Source organism: Phocoena sinus, chromosome 1, assembly GCF_008692025.1.
Source record: "Phocoena sinus isolate mPhoSin1 chromosome 1, mPhoSin1.pri, whole genome shotgun sequence".
In the NCBI taxonomy this organism is placed as follows: Eukaryota; Metazoa; Chordata; class Mammalia; order Artiodactyla; family Phocoenidae; genus Phocoena; species Phocoena sinus.
The window spans coordinates 130,182,424-130,195,304 of record NC_045763.1 but is presented as its reverse complement, the minus strand read 5'-3'; the positions used below and the strand labels follow the sequence as shown (position 1 = coordinate 130,195,304).

Sequence of the window (12,881 nt, the reverse complement as noted above, 5' to 3'; positions counted from 1 at the left end):
GTAGGAATGAGGGAAGAAATTGACTACAAAGGGACAGCATGAAGAAATTTTTTTGGGTGATGGATCTGCTTTGTTTTTTCATTGTGGTCATGTTTACATGACTGTATGCATTTGTCAAAACTCATATAACTATACATCAGAAGAGTGAATTTTACTGTATGTAAATTAAAGATAAATTTTAAAAAATCAATTGATTCAGTTTTCTTTATCCTTTTTGTTCCTTCTGCTTGTTTAAAAGTTTTGCATTCTGTTGCTGTATTTAAGGCAGGCATTGCTGATTGCCTATTCCTTTCTTTCTCACTAACAGAGTGACTTACTGTATTTTGTGTACAATGGTAGTGGGCCCAGTGTAAAATAGTGCTACATTTCCCAGCATCCCTGACAGATGTGGTAGTGTTAGAAAACCGCTGGGCAATGAAATGTATACAAAAGTTTGCTGACCATGGCTTCTTCCAGAAAGCACTTAATAAGGGAGCCAAATCAGCTGGCGTGTGCTTTTTGCCCACTGTTTTACCTTTTTTTCTGCCTGGAGCCCTGCAGATCATCACTTCAGAAACACCAGGAAATGTTTTACACAGAAGCAAGAAAAATTTGCATTCCATTTTAGAACATTTTGATGTGGAGAACTGTGAAGCTGGAATAGCAGCAAGAAAGATGGGTGAATTGGTCTTTTCATAGTCAGGTAGTATTTCGTTTGTTTGGAAGGGATGGTTTCTTTGAGGCAGGTAAACTAGAATACCTTTTACATTTATCTTCCCGAGTAACTGTATAAAATATATAACAAGATCTGATTCTTACAAGAGTAAATGCAGTCATACCATGTTTAGGTGTTAAATCTAATACTGTGTTATGAATTCATTTCACAGGTTGTGTTAACCGGATTAATTAGCTTCTCTACGGCATTCATCGTAATTGGATATGTGGTTCTGAAATCCAATAAAGATTCATGGGATTTGCAATCTTGCCTCTTCTTTAGCATGACCCTTGGCATGACAGATCCTGTTCATTCTGTGAATTCACTGAAAACTATTGGTATGTCAGATTTATTTCTCTCTCTTATTTTGAAGATATGAGGATAAATTATTTCCTTTTGATATTATTTTTCTTGCACGAATTGTGTATCCAGCAGAGTAGATATTTGTGCTTTTTTCTCTTGGAGATGAGCATTGATTAAAGTATGCAAAGTGGATAAGGCAACCTGGGATCTGGGATGAATAATCTCAAATAATTTTTTTCAAGAGAAAATGTTATCTTTCTAGAAGGTGATAAAAGTAAGCATTCTTCCATTCCATTGAGTTTTAAGCCACAAGGTAGAGATTCATCTCTACCTCTAATGGCACTTTTCTGAGGCCTAGGTACCTCTTGTTAGAACTGCCTTTATTTTGGAGCAGCTAACCTTGGGCATGTGGGAGAGAGAGTTGTAGTTTATTTAAAAGAAATGGGGTGAAAGTATAGTCTGGCAAATATGATATTCAATAAAAGTTTATTCCCAAGAGGGTTAGGGGTTCTCATTACTTCCCATCTTATTTGGTAAAAGGTAATTGCACTCTGAAATATCCTGTTTTATTAACACAGCAGTAAAAACATAAAATGGTTAGATGCTATGATTTCTGTTTTTGACTCAGAAATATTTAACCAATTTTAAGGTTTCAGTTATATTTAGTGGAAAAACGTTGCCTTACAACTGGGGCGGGACAACCCACCAGAGAGGTGATAGTCCCATTTTTACACCCATTTATACTTACAGTTGAGAAAACATGAGGTATTGACACTTTTGCTGGTGATATTCTAAATTGTGCCAGATATTTCTCAGAGTCTGATCCTGTCCTCTTTCTCTCTTTTTTTCCCCATAAGTATAGTTTTTTCTATCTTTTCTTCATCCCTTTTTCTCTTTTAGCCATTTGTATTTGCCACTTGTTTTATTTACCTCGTTACCTTCCTGCTCCCTTTTGTGCAATCTCTTGAGTGTAAGAGGCTCTAATAGACTATAAACTTTATTTATTGCTGTTTCCATATTCAAAAATTTTTTCAGAAAAGGAGTAGAAGTCTTCGATTTCTTTAAAAGAAAACTAGTAAAGGTATTTGACTTAGTTGATATTTTCTTTATGTCAATAATACTAAGGTGGTGCATGTTCTGGATTCAGTGACATACTTACCTAGTGACATCTTTACCTTTGTGTGAATTAGATAAAAAATGATCCTTTCTATCTAATTGTCCTAATACATTACTTTTTTAAGGAAAAATATGTTTTGCCATATGTCTAAAATTACCATAATAATATACAAAACTGCAGTTCCTACAGTGTGACTGGTGTTTCATTTGATGTGGCACCCTTGTGCACTATAAAACCTGCACAAGCTAAGTCTGAGGTGGCCTGACCCACTGAAAAAAGTAGTGGATGTTCACATGCAAGTTAAAAGGAACTTGTCTATTCATTACCTATTTTAAAAGAATGCACAGGGCTCAAGCAATTTTTACTTTAAAACAAATCTGGAATGGGAGCTTGTAAAGGAATAAACTACAAAGTTTTAGTATGACCTCAATTAAGTAAAAGGAATTATATGCTTTGAAAAAGACTTCAACATTCAAATGGTTTTATCTGGGTTGTGGAATTACAGATGATTTTTGTTTCATTCTTTACTTTTCCAAATTTTACAGTGAATTAGTGAATATAAGTTAGTTCACATTAAGCCAATAAAAAATGTGGGGAGTAATTCTTATGGTGTTTTACTGTTAAAAATAACTATACATCAAATTCAAAACTTCATACAACAAACGTTATGCTTTACTTGCTCCTGGTTGACTCACTGAATCTGAGGGAAGAATTAAAGTGTTTCTTGACCAGCTAAATCAGATGGGCTAATAATAATCTTCAAACCTGTGTAACGAGTATTTTGTGTCTTCTGTCATAGTCGAAGTTAGTAACAAGTAGTAGTATAAGATGATTATAACTTACCTTGCCTTTTATTTTCTTCGCTTTCTTTATTGGCTACAATAATGAAGCACAAAGAACAGAAATAAACAGCCTGAATATTGATCCACAATCAGGCACTGAGTTATCAGAAATTCTGTATTATCCTGGTATTTATCCTATCTTTCAGGAGAGTTTTTGTAAAGATAAATAGAATCTGAATATTCTGATGTTTCATATACTCAGATCAAACACTGGAAAGCAGAGATTTACTTTCTTTTCAGCTACACAGAGTATCTTAAGAATAGTAGTAATGAGAACCCCCAGCTATACATTTTAAATTGTTATGTGTTTCAAAGACACCAAAGGAAAAAAGTAGAATCTTAATCAGATTCAGTTCTGCTTGGATTAAAAAAAATAGTGTCATTTAATGTGAGCAGTTTGGATTTTGATGCAACAGAATATATTAAACAGCTGCTTTAAAAAACCATGTAGTTTTATAATTCTTTCTATATCAATTTGTGGTTAAATTAGTGTGTCACATGTTCTTAAATTTGGGTTTATGCTCTTAAGTAAAAGAAGTCCAGGGCTGGCCCGCAGCTCCATGAACTCATCAGGAACACTGGTTCCCTCTATATAACTCCTAGAGTTAAGATGGAGTAGCAGGGACTAGATTTACCTTTCTGCCTGAACCAACTAAAAAACTAGGCAGAATATATGAAAAAGAAAAACAGTTCTCAGATAGTGTACATCAGGCCGTGCAGGACAGTGATCCCCAAGAAAGGAAAAAAAGAGCTGCATTCTTGATTGCCCTTGCTGCAGCTTGTTACCTGGAGAGAGTTTCCAGGTCTTCATGTAGGGAAAGGTAACCTAGGTGGAGCCTGGTGGTTTCTTTGAGTAGGGGAGATCCAGAGTTGGGTGTCCAGGAAGGCCAAAGCAGTTAAGAGTTCATGGGGCGAATTACTGCACAAATGAAAGCTGTACTGAAGAAGGAATTCTGAGAGCTGCAGAGACGCCCACTTGAGTCTTTGGGTGACTACTCATTAGTGCATGCACGTGAAGAAACTTCCCAAGTCTGGGTAGAAAAATACTAAAAGGAGCAGAGGGAAAAATCCCTTATGTTTACCACAGCCAGCATGGAAAACCATCATAATTCATAGGACATCAGGTAGAGGACTCAGAATGTTATTGCCTCAGTAGAATGGAAAATTAACCTTCGACTAAAGGCTTCTCTGGCACTACCTAACAAATCTAAAAAGCAAGCCTCAAAAGGGTCAAATTGTTTCCAAGTAACAACTGCATTCCAGAACAAAGTTCAAGAATATTTATAAGAATACAGAAAAATACAGAACTTAATTAGGTAAAACATACAGCACGTAATTAGGTAAAACATACAGTTCTGTCATCTGTAATAAAAACTTGGGAGGCATGCAAAGAAGCCAGAAAATATGACCCATAGAGAGTATAAAAATAATAAGTAGAAACAGACCTAGCAATGCTGCAGATGATAGAATCATTAGACAAATATATTAAAACAGTTGTTGTGGGCTTCCCTGGTGGCGCAGTGGTTGAGAGTCTGCCTGCCGATGCAGGGGACACAGGTTCGTGCCCCAGTCCGGGAAGATCCCACATGCCGCGGAGCGGCTGGGCCCGTGAGCCATGGCCGCTGAGCCTGCGCATCCGGAGCCTGTGCTCCGCAACAGGAGAGGCCACAACAGTGAGAGGCCCACGTACCACAAAGAAACAAACAAACAGTTGTTGTAACTATATTCCATTGGTTCAAAAAATTAGAAGAAAGATTGAGTATGGGGTATGATTGCTCCCATCAGCTTATGAGAGCCAGTTGTTAAATAATTAGGAATTTTGCATGCTAGTGGTTAAACCTTTGGTAGCTTTGAATTAGTTATTGTGGGAGTGTTTGCACATGAAGTTGGCAAATGCTACAAATCAGGCCTTTTATAATTTTGGAAAGCTGGTTTATCAGCACACCACTGGACATGGTAGATATAAAAGAGACCTAAATCAGACTTCTAGAGATGAAACCCACAATGTCTGAGATGAAAAATACACTGGATGGAATTAACATCAGATGAGACATAGCATAAGAAAGGACTAGTGAACTTGAAGATGTAGCAATAGAAACTATCCAAGATGAAGCACAGACAGAACAAGACTAAAAAAAAAAAAAAAAACTAAATAAACAGAACATTAGTGAGCTGTGGGACAACTTCAGTGCCTTAATATACAATTCGTTAAAGAGAGGGGAGAGAGAGAGAGGGAGGAACAAAAAATATTTGAAGAAATAATGGGTGAAAAATTTCTAAATTTTGTGAAAACTGTAAAGCCACAGATTCAGGAAGCTCAACAAACCTCCAGCCAAAGAAACACAAAGAAAACTACACCATGGCACATAAAAATCAAATTCCTAAAAACCAGTGGTAAAGAGAAAATTTAAAAGGCAGTCAGAGAAAAAAGATACATTATTTACAGAGAAACAAAAATAATAATCATAACAGACTTCTCTTCAGAAATATTGCAAGGCAAAAGATGGTGGGCAATATTTTTAAAGTCCTAAAAGAAAAATACTGCCAGCTTAGAATTCTCAGTGAAAATATCTTTCAAAAGTAAAGGAGAAAAAAAGACTTAAACGTATAAAAGCTGAAAGAATTTATCACCAACAGACCTACACTACAAAAAATGTTAAAGGAAGTCCTTCAGGCTGAAACAAAATGGAATCAGATGGAAAATTTCATTTACGCAAAAGAATGAAAAATACCATAATTGTAAACAGATGGGAAAATATGACTTTTTCTTATTTTTAATCTCTTTAAAAGATAATATTTAAAACAAAATGACAGCAGTCTATTGTGGGGTTTATTCTGCTCCTCCCCTTTGTGTATGGCTTCCATCCTCAGGATCACAAGTTGGCTACTAAAGTTCTAGCCATCACCCCATATTTCAGGCAGGAAAAGGAAGAAGAGCAAGGGTCAGAAAGATGCTGCAAGTCTCCTCTCCCTCCAAGAAATTTCCCAAAAGTTCCACTCAGTAACTTCCACTTATGTCTCAGTGGCCACTCTTAGAAGCCCAGGAGTTGGGGAAAAATTGTCACTTATCTGAGCACATTGCCACCCTGAATAAAACCAGTTTTGTTACCAAGAACAGAGGATAGATACTGGATGGGCAGGTACCAATCACTATTACCCTACTTATAAATTGTATAACACTAGGCAATTAATTTGATTATATTTTCCATTAAACTAAACTGTTAATGAATGTTAAGTGCCAATAAGATTTTGTGCTTAATTTTTAAATACCAGCTTAATTGAGATGTAACCCACATATCATAAAATTCACCCTTTTAAATTGTACAATTCAGTGGTCTTTAATATATTTACAGAGTTACGGAACCATCATCACTGTCTAATTTTAGAACATTTTCATCAGCCTCAAAAGAAATCTCATACCTATTAGCAGTCATTCATCCCCATTCCCGCATTCCCAAGTTCCTGGCAACAAATAATCTATTTTCTGTCTATGGATTTGCCTATTCTGGACATTTCATATAAATCAAACCATACAATATGTGATTTTTGTGTCTCGCTTCTTTCACTTTGTATAATGTTTTCAAGGTTCATCCATGTTGTAACATGTATCAGTCAGTACTTCATTCCTTTTTGTGGCTGAGTAATATTCCATTGTAGGGATAGATTACATATGTTTATCCATTTATCAGCTGAAGGACTATGTGTTATTTCCACTTTTTGACTGTTATGAAAATGCTGCTATGAACATTCATGTACAAATTTTCGTGTGGACATATATTTTCAGTTCTCTTGGGTATATGTCTAGGAGTAGAATTACTAGCTCATATTTTGTACTTATTTCTAAAATGTGATTCTTTTGGAGTCTAACGATTCATATTTATTCAAGCTAAATGTAGTGACCTGAGAAGTGTTTTGTCTCATTGCAAAGGTCTGTCATGCTTTGAGGCAATAGACACTTCAAGAAGTGCTATTGCCATGTTCCTTTGCCACTGGAGATATAGAAGGAATAATGGAGAAATTAAAAAATGATCGTGATTGTCATATGGACCCATCCCATTATGGTCTCCTTTTTTTCTAGCATATTCCTTCTCTTCTATTTTTGTGTTTCCTGTGGAAGAGCATCATTTTCATGCATTATATTAAATTATATTTTATATTTCCCTTTCCAGGCATTTCTAAAATGTATACTGATATCATTAGAGGAGAATCAATGATTATCTGTGGCTTCACATCCATTGTTTTTGGAGTTTTTCGGAGCAACATACTTAGCATTTCCAATTTTAGGGGTAAGAGCGTTATTTTCTCTGTATATTTTCTAAAATCATTTTATATGGTACATTTCAATTCATACTGAAATTAAAATATATTCAAGATGTCTTAACTTTACTGCTTTCCCTATACTTTACTCATGGACTAATTAAAATAGTATATCAGGTAACAAGAAAATAATTACCATCTATGTGTTTTCTCAGAGATTATGGGGGAAAAATTGTTAAAGAAATGATTTCATCTCCCCCAGTATGCATGCACACACACACACACACACACACACACACAGACACACACAGACACACACACACAATTGTGTTCATCTAGCTTAGATTTACTTCTTTCCTAGACCAATCTGGATCTCAATGAGTGCATGTTAAGAACTGGCTTGGGGGCTTCCCTGGTGGCACAGTGGTTGAGAGTCCGCCTGCTGATGCAGGGCACACGGGTTCGTGCCCCGGTCCGGGAAGATCCCACATGCCGCGGAGCCTGCGCGTCCGGGGCCTGTGCTCTACAACGGGAGAGGCCACAACAGTGAGAGGCCCGCGTACTGCAAAAAAAAAAAAAAAAAAGAAGAACTGGCTTGGTCCTGGATTTGAGTCTGAGGGTGAAAGCAGAATGGTTCAAGCAATTCTGGAGAGTCAGGTCTTAGAAGTGATAATAGTCAGACTCATGTGGTTAAAGTTCACTGGGATATGGAATAAGTTGATATCCTGGGTTTCCAGATGTGGTGCTAAGGAGAGAGAAAAGGAGGGAAAATCACAGCATGAAGAGGGAAAATGTGTCTTCCTGATACATATATGAAATACTAGTAGGAGGATAGAGGTGCTACAAGGAGAAAGAAATTTTGGTAATAGAGGTTTGCAGTGCTTCTCAGTGGGGAAGCTAACAGCATTCGGGGTGGAACAATCTTTGTTATTTAGGACTGCCCTCAGCTTTGTCTGGTATCTGCTCTCTAACTGCCACTATTGCCCCCAGTTACTGTTACAATGGAAAAATTTTCCTTCTCCATTTCCCAGATATCCCCTGGGATGGAGGCAGGAGTCACAAATAGACTGCAGGTTGGTGGGGATCCTGGACATGGTGTGCTTGACCCTGCCACAGTTTGTAAAAAAAAATTGAATTTGAATGTCTTTTGGTTGATCATTCACTGTCCAGCTTGTCATAGCTTTTTCACATTTATGCTCCTTGCCTGACTCCTGAGGGCGTTTGAGTCTGCTGTTCCCAGAGGAGCAAACCTCAAGCTGCAGACTGTAAGGGAAATATATCCCCAGAAAGCCTCTTTGGCCAGGCTTTCATAGGAAATTCCCATCTGCTGAAGAGCAAGGTCCCCACTCAGAATCTCAAGAGCAAACCAAAGGGCATAGACCCAAATGCCATTAATGAAAGAAAAAAAATTATAGCTCAACTTTTGTTTTTCTTATTTTCTTTTTCTAGAGTTATATATAATCACGGGCCTCAGCTTGGACATTTTGGGAAGCATAATATGTGGATATTGGTGTGCAAGGATCATTCAGTTTATATTGACTGACCTGTTTAGCAATGCACTGACCAATATCGTGCTTTGTATCTCAATGGTGTACTTGACTTTCTACATTGGTAAGGCAGAAACAGATATAAAATATGCCATCCTTAAAGTGAACTTTATGCATTTAAGTTTTTCCTTCTTCTTGAATCCAGTTGCTTCTTCCCAACCGCTTTCCCCTTGATGTGGCTCCTCTGTGCGTCTTGTCATAATATCTGGCTGCCACCTCTAGCTCTTTCCTGGTCTTTCTTAACATCCCCTCAATTTCAGCTCCATGTCCCTTCCCTTTGCATTCCTCCTCCATGTGGTAACTGTCTTACTCTTTTTTAATTCCACCCTTTGATCTTACGTTTATTCACTGGCAGTCCCCTGAAAGAGGAATCAGACCCGAGCTGATTTCTGCTCTGACCCTTAGCAACCCATGTCTAAAATGAGAAAGGTGGGAGACATGCTCCTGAGGTCTTTTTCCAGCTCAACAGTACCCATTCAATGGGTACCAAACTGAGGGGACTGTAGAAATGGCAGCCCTTACCTGAGGCTAGGAGGTAGGAAACAGAGAAATCAGGTATGTCTACATCTGGAAGAGAAGCAGGAGAGTGGAATGATCCAGGAGTCAGAGTGCCTAGCCCTGGTAGACCTTTAACAATCATTTCCTAGTTTAGTCCAGTGAGATTGGGAGCTATAGTTTTTACCCCCCTGACTGAGGTAACCAGTCCCCCAAAGCCATAGTAACCGTGGTAAAAATACGGCCAAATTCTGCTTCTGCTCTTACCTCACACAGTGGAGCAACTTCCATCCATGGAAGCCCTCAGGTATCAAGAGGTTAATTACTCCTCTTTTCACCTCCAGTGACCAAACAGAACTGCTTCCTCTACAGATAAATTGCTACCTATTGTTGCTCACTACCCCAAATCAGTAAAATACAGAAAACATTCACTGAAGAGTCATTTCTTTCACCTTTCTTCATTTTATTCCCTCCCTTATGTACCTATTATGAATGCCTTAAGTGTCTGAAGAAAAAAATTAATTTAATATTTCCTTTTTTCCCATTAGAGCCTAAGTTCCTTGAGGTGGAGGCTGTCTCTTATTCATCTGTATATTTATTCTCTTTTCTCTTTTCCCCCCAGCCAAGCCCAATGCTTGCCATATGCCCAACAGTAATTTAACACATGCTGGTTGAATAAACTGTTAGTCTTTAGAGAGCTCTGAAGTTAGGCAGAGCTAACTTGAAATCCAATCTTTATAATTTATTAGCTCGGTAACCTTGGAATATTACTTAACCTCTCTAAGCTTTAGTTAGTGTCCTCATCTATAAAAGTGATATAACCTAATTTAGAGGGGCGTTACAGGCATTAGTGAGGTAATTTGTGTTGGGTGACTCCCTCATGCTGGTGTCCTGGAGGTAGCTCTTGCTGGCTCATGAGAGCTGATTATCCACATCTCTTCCCCAACGCTCTATTCAAGTGACATAATGTTGGTAGCTTGAAATTGCCCATAGTGGGACCATGGAAATTGGCAGACACTACCAACTGGGGCTTTTTTTTTTTTTTACCCCCCAGATGGCCACTTTTAAACATTTACCAGCATACCACTGGGCTCAAGGTAGGGTAGCCAATAAATGTTGGTTCCTTTCCCCTTTCCTCCTAATTCATGGAGGTGCTCCCAGTCAGTGCTTGAGAGGTCTGGAATAGATTCTCCCTCGCAGCTCTCAGAAGGAATCACTGCTGCAAAGCCTTGGTCTTGGAAATCTAGCCTCCAGACTATGAAACAATAAATTCCTGTTGTTTATGACACTTAGTTTGTGGCCCTCTGTTACAACAGCCCCAGGAAATGAATACCCCTCCCGTATCCATTACACTTTCCTCTGCTTCAGGAATTAAAAACAATTTCAGGCAGTTCTTTCCTCTTACACTTAATCAGATCCTGACAGCAAAAGTCAGCAATAGACAGTTATAAGGAGAAGTTCCATTGCCAGAAAGCTAAACATAGGTAAAATTTTCATTTACACATTCTCTAATGTTACATTTCTGTCATGTTATCTAATTTTATTTTTTTCCTTCATTAATGAACACACTGTTAACTGGCTTAAATCCAGGGAGTGTCTGATTGAGGTTAGAGAGTCACCTCTTTGAGCACATTTTTGTCTCTATTGTATTAAATTCACAACACATTCATTCTTTTCATAAAATAAAATAGTCAAAATATTGCACAGACATTGCCGCACAGATAAAAAACATATTGAAGCATTGTTGGTTGACAGGTAGTGCAGCTAGAAATATTAATATATCAGCCCACGGAAGAAAATGTGAATTTAGTGTATAAAAGGCAGTGTATAATTCATGAAAGATGGTGGGTTATATAAAAGTCTAGCCCAGAGGTACAGCAAGAGAGGTGGTGGGAGAGGTCTGTCCTAGCAGAAGGAATATTTTATCCAGTGACATTGGTCAGAATTTCTGGTGAATGGAGATAATAAAAAGTAGACAGCTTTTAGTCAGTTTTATTGTTTTAAAACTCTCTACCAACAATGCATTTCTTTCTTACCCATGCCAGGGCTGATTGCTCTCACTCGTTTTTGTTATGTCATTGGTCTAGGCTATAAATGTCAAAGGACTTCAGTCATCACCCTAATATTTTCTAGTTAGGAGATGTCGGTTCCTGAATCCTGTTGTTTTTTGGAGACAAAATCCCTTTGATTCTCCCGGTAGGAGGACCTGCACTTTTTCTCAGGCACAGAAGGAAAGAGAGAGACAGAGTTTGATGGAGAGAGCCACTTTCCTGTGGTATCAGTTTCCTGTGGTGGTTTCTTTCCATTGAATCAGAAAAATTTTACAACTCTATTTTTAACTACTTGGGTTTATGCTGATGAAAATTACTTCATTTATTACATGTTCTATGACTTTTCCGCCCTTCTTGAGCATTTAAAACACCATTTAATGTAATAGCGTTTGTAATTTTTAAAAGACTTTGTTTTTCTAATTATAAAAGTAATACATGTTCATGTAGAGTTTTGGAAAAATTCTGAAAAGTCAAAGTAGGAATCACCTATAAACCCATGTCATAAATTTAACCACTGATACATTTTGTTAAATGTACTCAATCTTTAAAAAATACATATAAATGTACATACATGTATTAAATGTATGCATTCACACCATATGTTCTTGTAACATTGGGATTATACTAAATAATATCAGTTTTAAAATATAGTTACTTAGTGGTTTCCTCATAGCAAATGTTATCTCTAAGTAGTGACTGTTACTAAAAAAGACTATAAGCTTTAAAATCCCATACTACGAGTCATAGGGAAATAAGACCTTGAGAAACAGTTTCCCTATTGTCACAGTTCCCAGTACCACTGGTTTTATTGCCATTTGTTATTTATATTAAATTCAGTTAAATAAGTAGGTTAAAAGAAATCCAAAGTGGATTTAAGTGATTAGATAAACCAAAAGAATAATAAAATCCTCTTCAAATGAATAAACAGTATAAATTTACTAAGCAGTAAGGTGAAAATATAAAAATAATTAATAGCATAATAATAATGATGATCATTTATTCCTTGCTGTACAAGTGTGCCAGGCACTTTTCATGTTATCTAATTTTATCCTCACAACAACTCTGTGAGGCATTATTCTTTTACACCCGCTTTACAGATGCAGGGACACTAATGGAGAAAGGGGAGCTCACATTCCCAGGGCAACTAGCTCTGCCTTGCTCCAGAGGGCTTCCACTCCTACCTTGCACGTACTTTCCCTTCCATCTGACATTTATAATGTGCTATTTGAAGGTTCTGCAGCTAGGACTGTTGGTATTTATGGTGTTCAAACATTCTTCATAGCTGGTTTACCTGCCTCAGACTACATTTACACATTTGTTTAGAGCCCAGAGAATTACAGTTTTAGGGGAGCCTGTATCATGCAAAAGAACCGTAGGCTTCAGGACCTGCAGTCACCAAGGAAGCACTGAGCTTGGACCACAACCCCTAGGACATGCAGCACAGTGTCCTTGAGGTGCTGGGCAGAGGTTGTTAAACTTACTTTTCATTAGCTCTATCCTCGAGGATGGTCTATGGCAGGGGTTGGCAAACTATAGCCTGTGGGCCAAATATGCCTATTTTTTGTATAGCCCATG

The 12,881-nt window shown here is 37.6% G+C and overlaps 1 protein-coding gene across 1 annotated transcript in view; it reads left to right on the top strand.

Annotated features, from left to right (window-relative positions):
* Positions 1-12,881, top strand: part of SLC9C2 (solute carrier family 9 member C2 (putative)) — a 92,661-nt gene that overhangs the window by 6,677 nt on the left and 73,103 nt on the right. Inside the window, exons 4-6 of the mRNA XM_032636184.1 lie at positions 867-1,032; positions 7,126-7,242; positions 8,663-8,824. Of these exons, the coding sequence (XP_032492075.1) occupies positions 867-1,032; positions 7,126-7,242; positions 8,663-8,824 (445 nt within the window). The remainder of the gene's footprint in view (positions 1-866; positions 1,033-7,125; positions 7,243-8,662; positions 8,825-12,881) is intronic.